This window comes from Stigmatopora argus, chromosome 18 (assembly GCF_051989625.1).
Source record: "Stigmatopora argus isolate UIUO_Sarg chromosome 18, RoL_Sarg_1.0, whole genome shotgun sequence".
NCBI classification, from domain to species: domain Eukaryota; kingdom Metazoa; phylum Chordata; class Actinopteri; order Syngnathiformes; family Syngnathidae; genus Stigmatopora; species Stigmatopora argus.
Window position 1 is genome coordinate 7,014,142 of NC_135404.1, and position 18,571 is coordinate 7,032,712.

Below are 18,571 nucleotides of genomic sequence, written 5' to 3' on the forward strand. Positions count from 1 at the left end.
TGAACCAATAAAAAGTTTAACCACACTTCTTGGATGTTGTGACGTGTACAATGCTTGAGTCACGTGACACACAAGATCCCGTTTCATCTCGCGACACGTGATCAGAGTCGCCTGCTCTGTCAGGAAGAAAAACTTAATATTTTCGTACACTTTAATCGACGGAATAAATAAGAAACTCAACACAAAGATGACGACGAGGGTAAGTGTATGTCTCCCATGAACATTTGGTTTGATTAAACCGACTACCTAAAAGGTAAAAGTTGGTATTTTCCAGGGCCAAACAATTGTCATTCAAAAGTTTGCACTCCGGAAAGAAATCTTATGACTACATTCAGTTGATATTAGTAATCTGCCTTTTAGATGAGTGTCTGATTGTGTGAAAAACATTAAAAGGGACATTTTCTGGTTAGAAAAAAGTTTGTAAACAAGTTTAATTCCATTACAACAGAGATTAAGCAATGAGTGTTCACGTCAGCAGTATCATTTTTCATATCCTTGTGTACAAAATGTTTCTGTACATTTTCTCGTTTTGAGTGCAATGTGACCTTTATTTTCGTTTTGTCTCAAACATTTACAAAATGCGCCTTTCTGCTCAATAAGAGATTGTGAGTAAATCGAGTTTAATTAGTAAAATTAAATGCCACCCATGTTCAACTTCCGGTTTAGTTGGCGCAAGATGTTTACGTCATCAACAAAAACAAATAGTTTTTTCTCGTGGAAAATCCAAAATAAGGCTTTATGCATACCGTTTCTTAAGTACACCTGGCCCAGGTTTTCGGTTCGAGTTTTAAACACAAATGTTTTCATTTAGGGTAAACATCGGGAAATGTTTTTCACAATTATGATCATTAAATCGACTGGAACATGAAAAACTATTATGTTACAGTCACAATGTACTTGCTAATGCACTTGGCAATATTTTCATTATCAACTTGTTGAATTTTTTTCTTTCTCTGGTCAGCTGATGCAGGCGGCGCGATGCCCGACGGACAAACTGTCGCTCACCAACTGCGCCGTCATCAACGAGAAGGAACTGGGGTTCGAACAGTGAGTTTTTATTCCGTTGCAAGAGATGCTCGTGGCATGGATGTCATTATTTATTCTTCCTTGCAGACACGTGACTGTGCGCAACGTAACACACAAGTATGTTTTCACCTTGAAAATGCACCCAAGTGTCAACATGGGCAGCATCGCCTTCAGTTTGCCACAGGTATGCCTTTGCCATGCTGTTTTTTGCAATGCTTTTTTTCACTTACCTTCATTTTTAACTCCTGTCAATCAAATGATTAATATTTCATCTTTGCTTCGTCTGCCTTTGCTGTCATTTTTACTCTCTTTACAATAATCTATGTTTGGGTTGTCTTATTCTTACTTGCTGTCCTTTTTGTCTTATTTTAACACGGGCTGCCGCCACATCAGCACGCAGGTATTTTCTAACACTTAGTCCTATTTTTTCTCTGACAGATTTGAACCCATTCAATAGTCACTACAGTGGATATCTTTCAAAAAGTTATATTATTTTAACTCATTCACTGCCAGCCCAGGTCACCATGTGCTGTGGTAGTTAGGCAAAGATATGATAATTGATATTGAAAACACTTCACGGCAATAGACAACCAATCGATTTCAACTTGGAAGGAAGTGTCTTTCTCTTTACCACGCCTCGTTTCAGCCTCTCCCAGTTAAAATGGATTGGACAGCTATACCCGTCAATGGCAGCCAAAGATATGTGAGCATTATAAAACAAAACAAAACAAAAACAAAAATTTATATATAAAAAAGTGAATGGGTTAAATCTTATCTACAAACTGCTTATCTGACATTGTTGTAATTCAAGAGCAAAGAATGCTCATTTTGTGTTCCTTTTCCGTACAGAGAAAATGGGCCGGTTTATCCATTGGACAAGAGGTAGAAGGTGAGCATAAATGATACTTAATAATCCTCTTAGTCATGTAATCTTTCAAATATTTTACATCAAATGAATTGCATTGCTTTGTACAAAAAAGTTTTTATTTATTTATTTATTTAACTCCACATAAACTTATTTCAAATGAATTGAACATATATCTCCATCATTGGTATGTAATGAGTTAAACACTACGAAACAAATAATGTACTTTAGAGAATTACTTTTGGCTGTAACCAGAGTGAATTTTTGTTTGTATTCATTTTAATATAATAATTTAGATTTTTTTTTTTTTAAATTTATTAAGTTATTTATGTTTATATTAAATAAAATTTAAAAAATGATCAATTTTAATTGCATTACGATGAAACAAAACCGTTTTTCTTACTCACTTCCATTGACGGGAAAAGGCGTCTTTTACATGATAGCGATGGACACAGTCAGTTTAGCTACCATGGCGATAGTCATTCACTTATTTAAATGAGAGTATACTCTTATTTATGTCGTAGTCTCCAACTACACGTTCGACAAGTCCAGGCAGTGCCTCAGCTCCATGACGGTGGAGATCGACTTCCTACAGAAGAAAAACGCCGACAGCAACCCGTACGACTCTGACGTGATGGCCAGCGACTTCATCCAGCAGTTCAACCAGCAGGCCTTCACGATAGGGCAGCAGGTACCAAACTCTCCAAAATTTCTGGACCCGAAACAACATTTGACACTTTCATTTGTATGTCAGCCTCTTTTTCTCATCTTAATATTTGTAGATGGTCTTTAAGTTTGGCGATAAAGCATTTGACGTGCTAGTAAAAGAGATGGAATGTATGGATCCCAGCATTTTGAAAGGAAACCAAGGCTCGCGCAACAAAACAAAGGTGCCTTCATTTTTTTTGTACTGCCAGCTTTTAAGAAAACTTTCAGTTGCACCTTATAGTGCGGGAAATATGGTGTTTAATTTATGGCCTATGGGCCTTCCATAAATACTTTACAGCTAATAATCACCATGATAATGTTTTCCCCCTTAGGTTGACATTGGGTTGTTGCTGGCCAACAGCCAGGTGATCTTCGAAAAGGCGGAGAGTTCCTCTATGACGCTAATTGGTGAGCAGAGCAGGGAATTATTGCAGTCAATCATCTGTGATTTGTGTAAAGCAATTATATTAAGGACAACGGATCATTTTAAATAGTTGAAAATATCATTGAAAACAAATGCATAGAGAAAATATTGGACTTGGATTGGATTGGATAACTTTATTCATCCCGTATTCGGGAAATTTCATTGTGACAGTAGCAAGAAGGGGGGGAATGCAGATACAGGAAAAACAAAACATATAGTTACAAGTTAGACAGTACAGTCGCAAAGGCCCGCAGAACAACAAAGCGAAAGCACAAAGTACAAAGCAAAGCAAATGGGATCATTAAGAATCACCAAGTCAAATAATTAAGACAGAAAAGCAGCAAGAACACAAAACGAACAAGAGTGGACGGAGCTACCGCCACCGGCTGCCACTTGAACGGCACCATCTTGGTTGCGGTAGCAAAAACGGACATAGACTCAAGAAAAAGACGTTGTAAAGTTGGATAAATCTGGAAGCACACACAGGAAGTCTTCCACAAGATGGGGAACTTCTGCAGACTGGGACCGAGGTAGAGAGTCACTCTTCCAAGCTTATCTGCACACTTCCTCAGTAGTCTGGGGCTGAAGACAACAGTAGCAGAGTAGAACCGCTCGACTCAGTTTCCGGCCTGGTAAGCACCGACAGCTCTTCCATCTTATCCCATGATGGAATGGTTGGTGTGAAGCGTTGCTTCTTCTCCCGGCACTTTTGTCCAGCTCCGAATTTCCAGCGGTATTGAGTGTTGCTCCTCCTTCTGCTGCGTATTGTAACAGCTAGTCCCATGTGTATGACAGCGTAGGTATTGCTTAATGGTTCCAAAAAAGAAGTAGCAGAAAGCAGAAAGAAGCCAGGCTAACAGAACAAAGAAAGTTGTAAAAACATTAAAGTACAAAGTAAAGTAAAAAGGAATGTATTAAGAAATATTAAGATGCAATTAAAAAAGATAGAAGGGCTGTATAACAGAGTGGACAGAGCTACTGCCACTGGCTTCCGCGTGACGGCGCCATCTTGGAGAATCTTATAGAAAAACAAATGATTCCAACTTTCACTGTACAAGTTTTAACATTATAAACAAACAGATCAGACCGAAAAAACATTTAAGGCAGCCCCTCTTGTGAGTAGTTTGGATACATTTACTGTTAAATTTTCTGCTGGCAACATAGAAAATAAGAAAATGGACATTTTTATTGACATTTAATTATCTTGGTACATACGGACACACTTTTCTTAGTTGAATTATTTTATTTTTAATTATTTAAATTTCATTTATTCAATAATATATGTTTATTATGGTTTTTGTTGTCACTTGAATTTATTTATAATTATGCTGTCTTTAGTCCTCCATATTCCCAGTTCTCTTGATGTCCACAAGAGGACACCCAACTCTCATTTAGTGCAATGGCTTCACTTTTGATATTACTCTGACAAGTAAACGTTCCTTCACATAGGTTGGTTGCTAAGTAAGAATATTTTCAAGAGCAAGTAATACATGAAAAACAAAAAAAAGGACTCGCTGTGTTGCAAGTCTAGTGTTTTAACAGTAAATGTCTTCAAAACTTGACTCAAAATCCTTTGAACCCGCTTTAGGAAAATCCAAAACCAGAGAGTCCCGCCAATCCATCATTAGTCCAGATTGGAACTTTGAGAAAATGGGCATCGGGGGCCTCGACAAGGAGTTTTCCGACATCTTCCGTCGAGCGTTCGCCTCCCGAGTTTTCCCTCCAGATATTGTGGAACAGATGGGTGAGTTCTCATTCAAAAAAAAAAGTTTATCAAATTTGTTTGAAGTAGAGTATAGTATTATGTGGTGTCAAATCCATTCACAGTTTGTGTAAATCCTTCAATCCAAACACGCCTCTAAAGGTGAACGGATCATCTGTCATAATTGCAGATTAGCACGCAGGCGGGCATCTGACGTGTGTCACATGATTCGCAACTCTTCATTTCTTTTCTGTGACTCATCTGCCTGTCTTCGTTACACATCAATTCTGATCCTGGGGCTTGTTCAGACCTGTTCAAAAGCTTTTTTTGTAAGATAAAATGGCTAATTGCCATTTCTAAACTCACCTCATTCTTTTTCTTTTTTTTTAAAAAAATATTATCTGTAGATGTACTTGTTGGCCTGCCATTACCTAAACGTCCTTCATCCAGTCAAAATGGTTCAGACGTCCATTACCGTCAATGGCACTGAGGTTAAATGAATTGGACATCGGTCAATGAGTGGGAAATAGATTTTTTTTTTTGTATACCTTCAAAAATGACTAAACTATGGGTATTTGTTTATTTCATCTGCTTTTTTGTTATTGTTACGATTTTTCATTAATGTTAGGTTTAGTCTTTTGAATATTGACTCTGAAGTTTGTGGAAGCCATTTCGATTTTTCACTTCCTAGAATTTCAAACTATCTGGTCAATACATTGTAGAAATCAAGTTTGAAATAATAATCAAAAATTGTACTGATCTAAAATGACCAAACAATGAAATCAAAAGACAACTTTTAATAACTGCAGTGGCTAAAACGAACCTGAATTTCACCGACAATTTGAGCTTTGAAAAACACTTGAATAATATAAAAGCAGCCTTGTTTATAAATATTTAAATACTATTTATGAATCATCACATAATTGATTATAATGTAATAATAGGATATTCATAATTATATATTTTTTTAGCATTCTCGCATCTGTAACATCTAGCACGCCGTACAAAAAAAAACATGGTCCGTAAGAAACTCTTTCTCCCAGTCTAAAAGAATTAGACGTCCATCCCAGTCAATGGCAGGTAATGACTGAATCTTTAAACTCTCTCAATGACGAAGGCGACCTTTAGCCAAGCGGCGATGAGCTAAAGTCAACCTTTGGCCGCGTCCAGCTGGCAACAGCGCTTAGATGTCACCAGCTGATAGGCAGCTTGGTAAAGGTAAAGATATCTAATTGGCCTTCTATGAGGAGCACAGGTGCTGACAGCGAGGGAGGGGAGGGGTCTGCTCTGCACACTTTTCTGCCCAGAGTGTTGCTTTAAGAGGGAGTTTGGGCAGTCTCTCCCGTAAAATGGCAGCCGAGATTGTTATCGGCGGGCCCCTCGATTAGCCCAAATGTCACGACGCAGGTGCAAACGGGGCCGTCATGAAAGCCACACTGTCCAATGCTAAACACACACAACCGCTGCATGTTTTTTTAGGCTGCAAGCACGTGAAGGGCATCCTGCTCTACGGCCCGCCGGGTTGCGGTAAGACCCTGATGGCGCGGCAGATCGGCAAAATGCTGAACGCCGGCGAGCCAAAGATCGTCAACGGGCCCGAGATCCTCAACAAGTACGTGGGCGAGTCGGAGGCCAACGTCCGAAAGCTATTCGCTGATGCCGAGGACGAGCAGAAAAGGGTGAGGGATGCCGTTAATGTTAAAAAAGAAAAAATACAACAAGAACATTCTCTCATAATTGTCCAATGTTGATGTTTACAATCAGTGTTGCACAACTATAACACGAAACGCACATGAAATAAAATTTCACATATTTGCTCTAAAATCAAAGTTATAGTTTGTTTTTCAAACATCCAATGACTTCATGCTAATACAATGGAAGATGCCATTAACTCGCGAAAATTAGTATTAGTATTCACAAACGTTTTGGTGTCATTCATGAACAAGGAAAATTACAAAATTCAAGTTATTTCAACATACGCTGCCAAAAACTGGTGAGATCAACAAAGTCTGGTTTGCGGGGAGAAGAGTCTTCCGTCATTCACTTCGTTAATATTTAGCACTTCTGTGAATTAAAGGTTTATTGTCAAGTTTCTTCTGATTATGCTTTAAAATGACTTGTTAAAAAAATTGTTTTGTTTTTCCGGATCACTCAGCCCAAACTAAATATTTTTTGATCTTGATTAATTGTTTAAATTCGAAATGATATTTCAAAAATTCAGAGATATTCTCTAAAAAATAAACCAAATTCAGTTTTTAATTCTCATATTTCTCATATTTACAGATATCTTTCAAATTCTATTTACTTATTTTAATGTCAAAACAAACCGTAATTAAAAAAAACTTTCATTCTGGACAAGACAATTATTACATTTCATTTTAGCAAAAAAAAAATCCATGGTTCACTTCCGTGGGCCACTCGAAATGATCTCGCCACGGTCCTTGAATTTGACACCTGTGATCTAATCGCACAAAAACAAAGTCATTTCTTCAGGAGTGGACAGATCTGCCCTTTAGGGGAGACGATAATAACTTGGTGGTCCGTTTGGACAGTGAGACACTTGCATTAAATCTCAGTCTTCACCACCTAATGAGGTGCTTTTTTTGACTTGCGCAGCTGCAGATGTGTGGATGGAAGGAAACCCCCTCAGCTTGTTGCTCTTACACCACTAATTGTAAATGATGATAGAAATGTGCCATTTAACAGTTCGTACATGTTAGGTTTCACTATTTAGCTATCCAAAGAACCAAAAATGTGTGCAATAAAAAAAACAAGTCTACAATCGATCTTTTTCTGTCAATAGTTGGGTCCCAACAGCGGGCTTCACATCATCATTCTGGATGAGATTGACGCCATTTGCAAGCAGCGAGGCAGCATGACGGGCAGCACGGGTGTGCACGACACGGTGGTCAACCAGCTGCTGTCCAAGATGGACGGCGTAGAGCAGCTCAACAACATCCTGGTTATTGGTAAATTCTCTTACGTGTTTTAAATTCAGATCAGTAGTGAATGATTTAAAATTTAAAATTGGGACTACCATGCAATGCTCCATATAGTCATGTTATTATTCGCAACATTTACTCTTTTGAACTGGGAGGACTGGTGGTGAATGGGAATAAAAAATACTTTAGTGTTATGTGCAATAGTTGCGCGTTTTAAAAACAATTTGGTTCTTTTGGGTTTCTGTTACACCGCCTTTTTATTTTATTTTGTTTAAAACGTTTGGTTTAGTATTTTAATGTAGTTATTCCTCTATTTTTTTTTATTCAAACATGGAATATTCAGTAAAGTTTTAAATTTAAAATAAATTAATGGAATGAATGGTCTTTTTTTTCTCCTAATATATTTCTTTTTCATTTTTAAGTAAGAGATTTGAAAAAATATTTTGGGAAAAAACAAAATAGTATTTTTATTTATTTTGTGTCAATAAGATACTTGCACAGGGTTTTATTTTACTTTGAATTTGTCTCTATATTATTTAAACAGTAATAAAAAAAATTGAAATTCCCCCCAAATGATGTATAAATGCATTTTTAATGGGTTAGATCACACGTGTCAAAGTGGCGGTCTGGGGGCCAAATCTGGCCCGCCGCATCATTTTGTGTGGTCCGGGAAAGTAAATCATGAGTGCCGACTTTCTGTTTTATGATCAAATTAAAATGAAGAGTATAGATGTATATTAAATTTCCTGATTTTCCCCCTTTTAAATCAATATTTGTAATATTTTAATCCATTTTTTCTGTGTTTTTAGTTAAAAAATCATTTTTTTTAATTCTAATAATATATAAAAAAGCTAAAATAAACATTGTTTTAGATCTATAAAAAAACGGAATATTCAGGGCTTTTAATCCAGTTCTTTTAATCCATTGATTTAAAAAAAATCTAAATATTATATCTAAAATGGTCCGGCCCACGTGAAATCAAGTTGACGTTAAAGCGGCCCGCGAACCAACCCCAGTCTGACACCCTTGGGTTAGATGGATGGATATGTTATTGAATTAATTGCTAATTATTATTTTTTCTTGTGGATCTTAACCTCCATAAGAAACTACTTTACCACCACTTATGGAATTCACCATATGAGCAATTGGAGGTCGTATATGCATGCGTCTGTTCTTTGTGCCTTTCAGGAATGACCAATAGGCCAGACCTGATTGACGATGCCTTGCTCCGACCTGGAAGACTGGAGGTCAAGATGGAAATCGGTAAGAGCGCTTAAAGAAATGAGTCTAGGCGGCTCAAAAACTCCCGCTTTCCGCTTCCAGGCCTTCCGGATGAGACGGGCCGCCTTCAGATCCTGAACATCCACACGGCGAAAATGCGTCAGTTCAAGCTGCTTGCCGGCGATGTGGACATCAAGGAACTCTCCGTGGAGACCAAAAACTACAGTGGCGCTGAACTGGAAGGCCTCGTCAGGGCAGCGCAGTCCACCGCCATGAACAGACACATTAAGGTTAACATTTCACTCCTTCATTGCCATTGACAGCGGTACATGTTTAATCCATTTGGACTGGGAGTAGCGGAAAAAGGATTGGATGTGTATTGCTGTCAATAAATGCATTTGTGGAATATCATGAATACTTTTTCAACATTAGGAAGCTTGTTAATCTGTTTTCTTAATTTGAGTGTTCTAAAAATCCAATCCCAATGTTATAGTCAGGTCAATTTAAAACAGATCATCTGTAAATCACTGAGTTCCCGTATTTTGTATTTTTTTTGCCCGAAGTCAGCTGGGATAAATGTGATTTATAGTCCAGAAAATACACCCCTTATTTTCAGGACAATATATGTAAGTCATTCTTGAGTATAAGAGACATTAGCCAAAAATTGCTCAACGAAGAGGAAAAATGCACGTCCTTCCATAATTTTTTTTTGCGGCGTCATTTTATTTGATCAGAGACCAAAAACAAACATTATATGATAGCTTAACAATAAAAGGGAGAACAATACATTTGTAAAGTAAAAATACAATACATTTTGTAAAGTAAAAAAGATAAAATACACAAATCTAACAATACTTATAATTCAAAAATTAATAATTCATTTTTATTTTTTAATCCTAACTTTATTACTTTAATATTTGCCCGTGAGAACCTTGTTAAACAATTTGGACTACAAATTAATTTGGCTTGACTTACTTAACATTAGCATCATTGCTTAATATCACTTTAAATCACTACCAAATACATCAGTCGAATTCTTCAGTACGACTCCTAGAAGTAGAAACAAATATATAAAATACAAATAAAATATATTTTTTTAAAAACATATTATACCCCAATTTTGGAAATAAAGTGCAACTTAAAGCCCGCAAAATACTGTCGACTGTCGTTAATATTCTGTTGATTTTAGGAGAAAACAGCTTCTTATGTTAAAGTTCCAGTCTATACAGCTGACACAACACTTGAACGCGCACTCAGGGCAGATATTACCGGGCGTTGACACACGAGGGCGAGACGTCTGCTGCCCCGTGTGAGCTTGTATTCTTCTCTGAGCGCTTTGCCATCTGACCTTGGTGCGCTGGGAATGTGTGTGTCTGTTAGGCGAGCACCACGGTGGAGGTCAATATCGATACGGCGGAGAAGCTGCAGGTCAGCAGGCTGGACTTCATGGCCTCCCTAAACAATGACATTAAACCGGTAAGTCAGAAGACTGAAAACATGCAAAGTTGATCTGACCATGAATGACGCCAAGCCTCCCCTCCTCCCCAGGCGTTCGGCTCCAACCAGGAAGACTACGCCAGCTACATCATGAACGGCATCGTCCGCTGGGGCGACCCGGTGTCGGCCGTGTTGGAGGACGCAGAACTGCTAGTGCAGCAGACTAAGAATAGCGAACACACGCCGCTGGTGTCGGTGCTCTTGGAGGGTAACGTGCACTCCTAAAAATGAAAATGCTGGTCTGAAAAGAAGCTGGGAAAGACGTTTAATGTGAGTGCATAACGCAGGTCCGCCCAACAGCGGGAAAACGGCCTTGGCGGCCAAAATCGCTGGAGATTCGCAGTTCCCGTTCATCAAGATCTGCTCACCTGAAAAGATGATAGGATTCTCCGAGATCGCCAAATGTCAAGCCATTAAAGAGGTTATTATGATGAGCTTTTTTGTGGGTGGGAATTGTATATTCAACTATTTGCAAATATATATTCAGTATTTAATTTGAATATTGTTTTCCCCAAATTTTGGAGAAAATTTATTTTTTGCTCTTTACTTCAATTATGAAGCGTGTCCCTTTTTATAATAACAAAATTCATCATAATGTCATAATAATAATAATAATAATAATAATCGGACATAGGCCCTGTCGTCATTATCAACAACACAAAAAGCCTACTTGTCATCACACCCAGAAACTCCGTGTGACGAAATTGGTGGTGCTTCTCCATAAGCTGCGTTTACTCGGCAAAAGACCTAAATAAGTGCAAGTTACGGAATCTTGTAATTTGGCATTCTGCTGTTATGGATACAGGTCGCTTACCTCTCACTGTCTTTCACTTACCTTACCTACAGTCAGCTAGTAGGAGGCAGATCACCACCCAAACATCTTTTCATATTACCGCAGAAGGGAATGTGTGTTATGTTACCGCAAGTTTAGATTTCTGATGGATGTGGGGAAAAAACTGTCCTTAAGCCTATTTGTCCGTGCTTTGTGGGACCTATAGCGTCTGCCAGAGGGCAGCAGCTGGAACAGATTGTGACCAGGGTGGTAAGGGTCCCCTATGATGTTCTTGGCTCTGCTGAGGTAACGAGGGCTGGCAATGTCTTCCAGTGAGGGCAGAGAGCACCCGACAATCCTCTGGGCAGTGTTAATCACTTTCTGCATGGCCTTTTTGTCTGCCGCCGTGCTTCCAGCGTACCACACTGTGATGCCGTACGCCAGGATGCTCTTTACAGTGGTTCTATAGAAGGTCATACCGTAGAAATGTGTAATGACAAACTCATTCGTAACAAATATTCAAAAAATTTAAATCTACAATTAACCTTTGGGCGGCCCGTTGGGGCGAGTGTTTAGCGTGTTGGCCTCACAGCTCTGGGGTCCTGGGTTCAAGTTCAGGTCGGTTCACCTGTGTGGAGTTTGCATGTTCTCGTGTGTCGCTATTTTAGCTCTCTCACTTGGAATCAGGTGACTCAGACTCAAACTTGGGTGCAAAAATATGTGTATGTATGTGACTTATTAATTTGATCTTTGATGATTTGCTTTGTTTCCTCTTGTCAGATATTTGAAGACGCTTACAAGTCACAGCTGAGTTGCGTGGTGGTGGACGACATTGAACGCTTGCTGGGTAAGCCAACCGCCGCCGAGTCTGTGAACTAGGTACCGTATTTTCACGACTATACAGCGCATCGTATTTTTAGCCGCAGTGTCAGTAACGAGTGCTATTTCTGTATTTTCAACACACAAAGGACGCACCGTTTTTATAGACGCAGACATATTATATACGGATGAATATCGAACCGCAATAGCGCTGGCTACGGGAAGCAGCTCCACACTCTATTTCCGGTGCGCAGTGACTGCTGGGATAGATAGTTCTTTTGTCAATACACCCAGGATGACGGAGAACACACTAATTTGGTGCTACATGCACCAAATGCAGGCTCCACCCACACGCTAAAAACACATTCTTAAAAAGGCAACGGAAGCAAAACTGAGTTCGGTTGTACTTTATTTAGCCATTTTTCAACGTACTCACGTCATCATTTCATTTTCGTGACTTGGTCACAAATCAAAAGTGACGGCGAGCCGTGAAAAAGGCCATCTGGTCGCTTGACATATGCCTGATATATTTTATTTTATCATGATAACAATTTTAGTATTGGTCCATATATAAAGCGCACTGGATTATAAGGCGCCCTGTCTATTTTGGAGAAAATTTAAGACTTTTATGTGCGCCTTATAGTCGTGAAAATACGGTACTTCCTCTTCAGTATTACATATTGATTTTTGTCTGGTGATTTCAGACTTTGTTGACATCGGGCCTCGCTTCTCCAACCTGGTGCTGCAGGCTCTGCTGGTCCTTCTGAAGAAGACCCCTCCTAAGGTAAATTGTTTGGAGGTCACTCCATCTATGGTTGAATGCTAAAATTTTACACTTGATATAGGCACTCAAAAAAATGCTGAAAGATAAAAATTTTGGTGCTACGATAATACAATCCTGAATTTTTTTGAGTGTTTCTCCATTGCTGTTTTTATTTTATACATCTACAGTAGTACAGTAGATGTTAAAAAAAAAAATCATTTTAATCGAATGGGTAACATTTCATTAAAAAATCATAATACAACTAGCAAATGTACGGAGAAAAAAACACTAAAATGCAAAGTATCGGTAATAGTGGTCATTATTTTTGAGAACAAAACAAAAGAGAAAGTGACATGGAAATGCCCCCTAATCAACACGGAGGACAGGAAATAAATTGTTTACATATCTTTTACGTAAGTCAATAAAAAATGTACTTTTACATTTTAGCTGTCGAAACACTTTAAATGTATTTCTTCATTTATACACCAATTTCAATTTAAACAAATAAATATAAATATATATATATATATATATATATATATATATATATATATATATATATATATATTTGTTTAAAGTGTGTGTTCGAAGTGACCTAAAATGGATTAATTGCCCGCCATTAACAACAATAGACATCCAGTTCATTTAAACCGGTAAAACTGGCTGTGAATACTAATTTGACAGAATATTAGTATTAGTCATCTCAGGTAAACTGCGGTAGTGCAAAAACAATAACTGAATAGGGATACTTTTCCAATCAAACATCCTATCCGGCCGGATCCAACATTTCAGCGCGGATACGGCAGAAAGAGGGCGACAGATAGCGACCGGCGTGAAAGCTCGTTAGCGTTTGCGGGGAACGGCGGCGCCGAGAGCTGCGGGTTGGCCAATGAGCCGCATGTGCATGAGAAGCGGCGGCCGGGCTCAGCGGGGCGCCGGCCCCAGGAGAATAGCCCGCGTGAGAGAGCCGAGACCTGGCAGCGCCGCCGCCTGTGTGGCACCTCATCTGCATGCAGCGTGGCAACCCCCCACGCCACGGGGGTGCGGACGGTCGCCATAATCCCCCCGTCCGCTTACCGCTCTCCTGCCGATCTGCCTTCTCCTTGTCCTCTTCTTGGCTCACATTCGCCTTTATGTCATTTGTCCTCGTCAAATGAAAAAATAAGTTATTTGTACTAAAAATAAGTCTCATCGCAGGTGACGGACGTCCAATCCGTCAAACAGCGAAACATCCCTGATTACCGTATTTTCACGACTATAAGGCGCACTTAAAAGTCTTACATTTTCTCCCAAATAGACAGGGCGCCTTATAATCCATTATGCTTTATATATGGGAAAAATTAAAATGTGTCATTCGTTGAGGGTGCGCCTTATAATGTGGTGCGCCTTATAGTCGTGAAAATACCGTAAGTTTGCCACTTGCGTTTCAGGGCCGCAAGCTGCTAATTATTGGCACCAGCAGTCGCAAAGAGGTCCTCAAAGAGATGGAGATGCTCAATGCCTTCAGCACTGTCGTCCACGTTTCCAACATTTCCAACAGCGAGCAGCTAGTCGAGGCCTTGGAGGTAGCATGCGACCGCACACATACACACACAATATGCCCTGCTAAAAGGCTAACTGTTGCGGTGTTCTTACTCTCTAGCTGCTGGGAAGCTTCCAGGAGAAAGAGAGGGCGGCCATCGCCGCTGCCGTCAATGGCCAGGAACTCTGGATCGGCATTAAGAAGTTAATCATGCTCATTGAAATGGCTGCACAGGTAGGACAGAATTATTTCCATTTTTTTAGTTCATTTTTTTAAGAAGGTGATCATACTCATCGAAACGGCCGCACAGGTAGGAGAGTTATTTAGATTTTTTATTTTATTTTATTAAATTTATCCTTTAAAAAAAAAAAAATGTTTAATACCAAAAATTAGTCAAGTTTGGCTGACACGATTTAAGCATTCTGTAAATCTAGTCATTTATGAAGTCATTTTTTATTCCCAAAACTGTTTTTTTCACTTTGCTGGGATTTTATTGTTGTAGCTGAGGTGCATTGTGGGTATTGATTTTCAAGTTGATGTTGGAGAAAAAGCAAAAAAAGTTGACACAATTTAATTTAGAGATCTTAAAATAATCAAATGGTTACAATACCTGACTAAGAAACAAAACCTTTTTGAATGATGGCTCACACGTGGCTCATGAGTAATGAATCCGAATCAATAAATAACTGTTGCGATGAAATTGAGCGCTTCCCGTCGTCCCCTCCACATCTGGTCGCCAGAGCGTCCCCGCCGCCGCATGCAAACCACCAAGTGTCCAATCCCATCCCAAGAAAAAAATGTGTGCGGCTACGCCGGATGATTTGTTGCAAACACTTCCACTTCCACACGCGCCTACTTGCCGTCCAAGCAACGTTTATCTGTCCCAACTCACGGGACGCTTCCCGAAAGTGTCCCCCAGTGTCCTTGGGGTTTAAACCACATGTGCATTTCATTCAAGAAAATGCCCCCCCACCCCCCTCCCAGAGGTGTTTGTCATAAGGCCCACTGGGGCTTGCGGTTTGGCCTTCCACTCGCATTCTCATACATTTTTTAGCAACATTTTTTTTTCATGAAATATTCTCATTTTTTACAAGCGTTGACGTTTTTAAACCGCGGTTCGCTTTCTGAATTCCACAAGTTCGTAGCTATCATTTTTGTCTGGGTTTATTACCTTGGGATCAATTCATTTGTATTATTTTCAAATATTAATTATAGAAATGTGTATAGATTTTTTTATATTTTAGGCAGGGACAGTACATTTGGTTTTAGTACCTTTTTTTTAGATTAATGAATTGTATCTATAATTTTCCTATGTATTCTGGGTTTGGGCCAACATACATGGCTTTGCTACCATTGGGGCAATTCTTTAAAAAATATATATATATATGTGTATATATGTGTGTATATATATATGTGTGTGTATATATGTATATGTATGTGTGTATATATGTGTGTATGTGTGTATATATGTATATATGTGTGTATGTGTGTATATATGTGTATATGTGTGTATGTGTGTATATATATATGTATATATGTGTATATATATATGTATGTATGTGTGTGTATATATATGTGTATATATGTGTATATATATATGTATATATGTGTATATATACGTATTTATGTGTGTATATGTATATATACATATATGTGTATATATATGTATATATCTGTGTGTATATATATATATGTATTTGTGTATATATATATGTCTATATATATATGTATATATGTGTGTATGTGTATATATGTGTGTATGTGTATATGTGTATATATGTATATATGTGTGTATGTGTATATATGTATATATGTATGTGTGTGTGTATATGTGTATATATGTGTGTGTATATGTATATACGTGTGTGTATATGTATATGTGTGTGTGTATATATGTGTGTATATATATGTATGTGTATATATGTATATATGTGTATATGTATATATACATATATATTTGTATATGTATATATACACATATATATATGTATATATATGTATATGTACATATATGTGTATATATATATATGTGTATATATACATATATATGTGTATATATATATATACATGTACAAATGCACTATAGATCGATATGTAACACAATGAAGCATGATTTAAGAATTAAGAATTTTGTCCTTTTTAAAGGGGATCTTTATTTGATCTTTAATTGAAAGTATTGTACGGACCACTCTGGATGTTACGTAATTGCTGTAAGCATGTCGTGCACCTCCGCTGGTTCTGAACCAGGCGACATTTTCATTCCCTGGTGGTCATGGCAACTTCCTCGCATTTTGGGATGGACGAGAATCTACTATTCACCGAGGATCTCACGTGAAGGTAAGACTCATGTTCTCGTCTGTGTGTTTCGTAGATGGACAAGCAGTACAGAGTTAGCAAGTTTTTGAGTCTGCTGCGAGAGGAAGGACCGTAAGTGTTTCGGCTTGACCATTTTGGGGCCTTGAAACACTAAAGCAGGCAATTTGATCTTAATTTATAGCCCATTGGTTGCCAATGATGGCGTCATGGATCTTGCCATGGTCTTTTGCAGTGGAGTACATGTTAGCGAGAGGTGGACACAGTAATAGTTTAGTTGCGCTGGGCGTCTTCTCCATTTGAACTGGGAAATAGAGCAGTGAAAAAAAAAGTCTTCATCCCTCCCACTTTAAGTTGATTGGACATCTGCTAGTGACATTCAATTTCTCAGCAAATGGATGAAAACAGGCTTACAATTGGATGTCAATAGCCGTCGATAGCACAGAAAGAGTTGAATGACAAAATAGAAGTTGAGAACATAAATATATATACATATATATTATTATAAAGATTATCCTGATTGAAGCAACTACATTATATGCAAGAATGGTTAAATATGATGTGCTAGTAGTGTAGTAGTAGTGAGAATGTTGACAAGTTTGTCTTGAATGGAATTTAATGTATTTACAAAGGGGGTCATTTATTTTAAAACAAAATTCAACCCCAAAATGCTATTTTGGAATAATCCATCGTTTGTGCCGCCACTGAACAAAACACATTTGCGAAAATATGAATTCAACAAAATAACCCCTGCTGCCTATCTGAATTAACATGTCAATGTTGTCATTTTATGAGTCCTAAATTGTTTAGTGGTGGCATGAATGTTTGTGATTGAATTGTAACTAAACCTGCTTTGTGTTTCTGAGCCCTTGAGCAAAAATCCATACATTTTTAACCCTGCTCTCAATATGACCACCTTCTTTTTGCTATTTCCCCCGTAGACCTCATTTGTGGCAACGTAAAGGACCGATGCCTTAAAAAAGAAGCGGTAAGAAGAAGACACTAGACTCGAGTTTTGTGGAAAATTCTGTTCATTTGTAATAATTGCTGATCAGCCATGTCATTTTATATGTAGAAAAACAACAACAAAAAACATTTGTACACGTGATCATTCCGCGCACCTCCATGTCTTATGTTATATACTCGCGTTGCTTTTGTTTTATGAATAAATTAACTGTGACTGAAAAGTCCAATCTGTATTTTTACTTCTCTTTTTTTTTCCTATTTACAAAGGTGTTTATTTGCTTACCTTAACTCAAAGTTAAGCAAATAGTTTTGCCTCATTGGCCAGTGTGATCCATTCGTGAAACCAAAAACGGACACGACAGTGTTGTTCAAATATATAATCTCGCTTCAGTCATATAGATATATACATTGTACAATAAATAATATTTATAAAAACATAACATTTACGATTATAAAATCAAAAGGGAAGTATTCACTTTTTTTTTCCTTTAGAACATTTGTACAAAACTTTGGATGTAGCGGGTGGGGGGACGAGGGGGGGGGGGGGTAGGAACAGGAAGTCTTTGTGTGGTGGTTTGTGGTTTCAGAGTAAATTATGTGTCTCGCTCGGTGCCACAAAGGTCGGAGTTACTCAAAAGTACAATTTTTATCTGGTTAAGCTCATTCAGAAAAGCTTCATTTTTTCATAAGTTAAAAATAATTTTGATATTGAATTTATGGTCTTGAAACGATGTTTTACCAGGTTTTTTGTTAATTTGTGGTGTTCCTCAAATCTCAAAAACATGTCAAATATATTGATTTTAATTGCATCCAAATTGAAGTTTTTTTGCCCTTTTGTATTTTCATGCAATTTTATTTTATTTCTCCCATTTCCACCGTCAATGAGTTAAGCTTGATTGGATAATATTAACAATGCTTCCCAAATGTATCTTATCTGGGTGCAAAGGTAAGTTTTGAGTAAACTCTTACCCCAGAAACTTTCACCTTTTTTTTAAATCCTAAACTTTTTTGCTTTGGCAACTAAATTGCCA

General features: G+C 38.0%; 1 protein-coding gene across 1 annotated transcript; it reads left to right on the forward strand.

The window, feature by feature from the left end:
• The first annotated feature begins 52 nt into the window (after positions 1–52).
• LOC144093187 (vesicle-fusing ATPase-like) lies at positions 53–17,767 on the forward strand. Its single transcript, XM_077626512.1, has 21 exons — positions 53–199; positions 962–1,047; positions 1,114–1,210; positions 1,876–1,915; positions 2,416–2,582; positions 2,674–2,781; positions 2,932–3,007; positions 4,612–4,767; positions 6,205–6,404; positions 7,529–7,694; positions 8,856–8,930; positions 8,991–9,178; positions 10,269–10,364; positions 10,437–10,593; positions 10,673–10,806; positions 11,938–12,004; positions 12,681–12,760; positions 14,170–14,304; positions 14,382–14,495; positions 16,633–16,688; positions 17,516–17,767. The coding sequence occupies exons 1-21, from the start codon at positions 188–190 to the stop codon at positions 17,550–17,552; spliced, it is 2,247 nt and encodes a 748-aa protein (XP_077482638.1). The 5' UTR covers positions 53–187; the 3' UTR covers positions 17,553–17,767.
• The last annotated feature ends 804 nt before the right edge of the window (positions 17,768–18,571 follow it).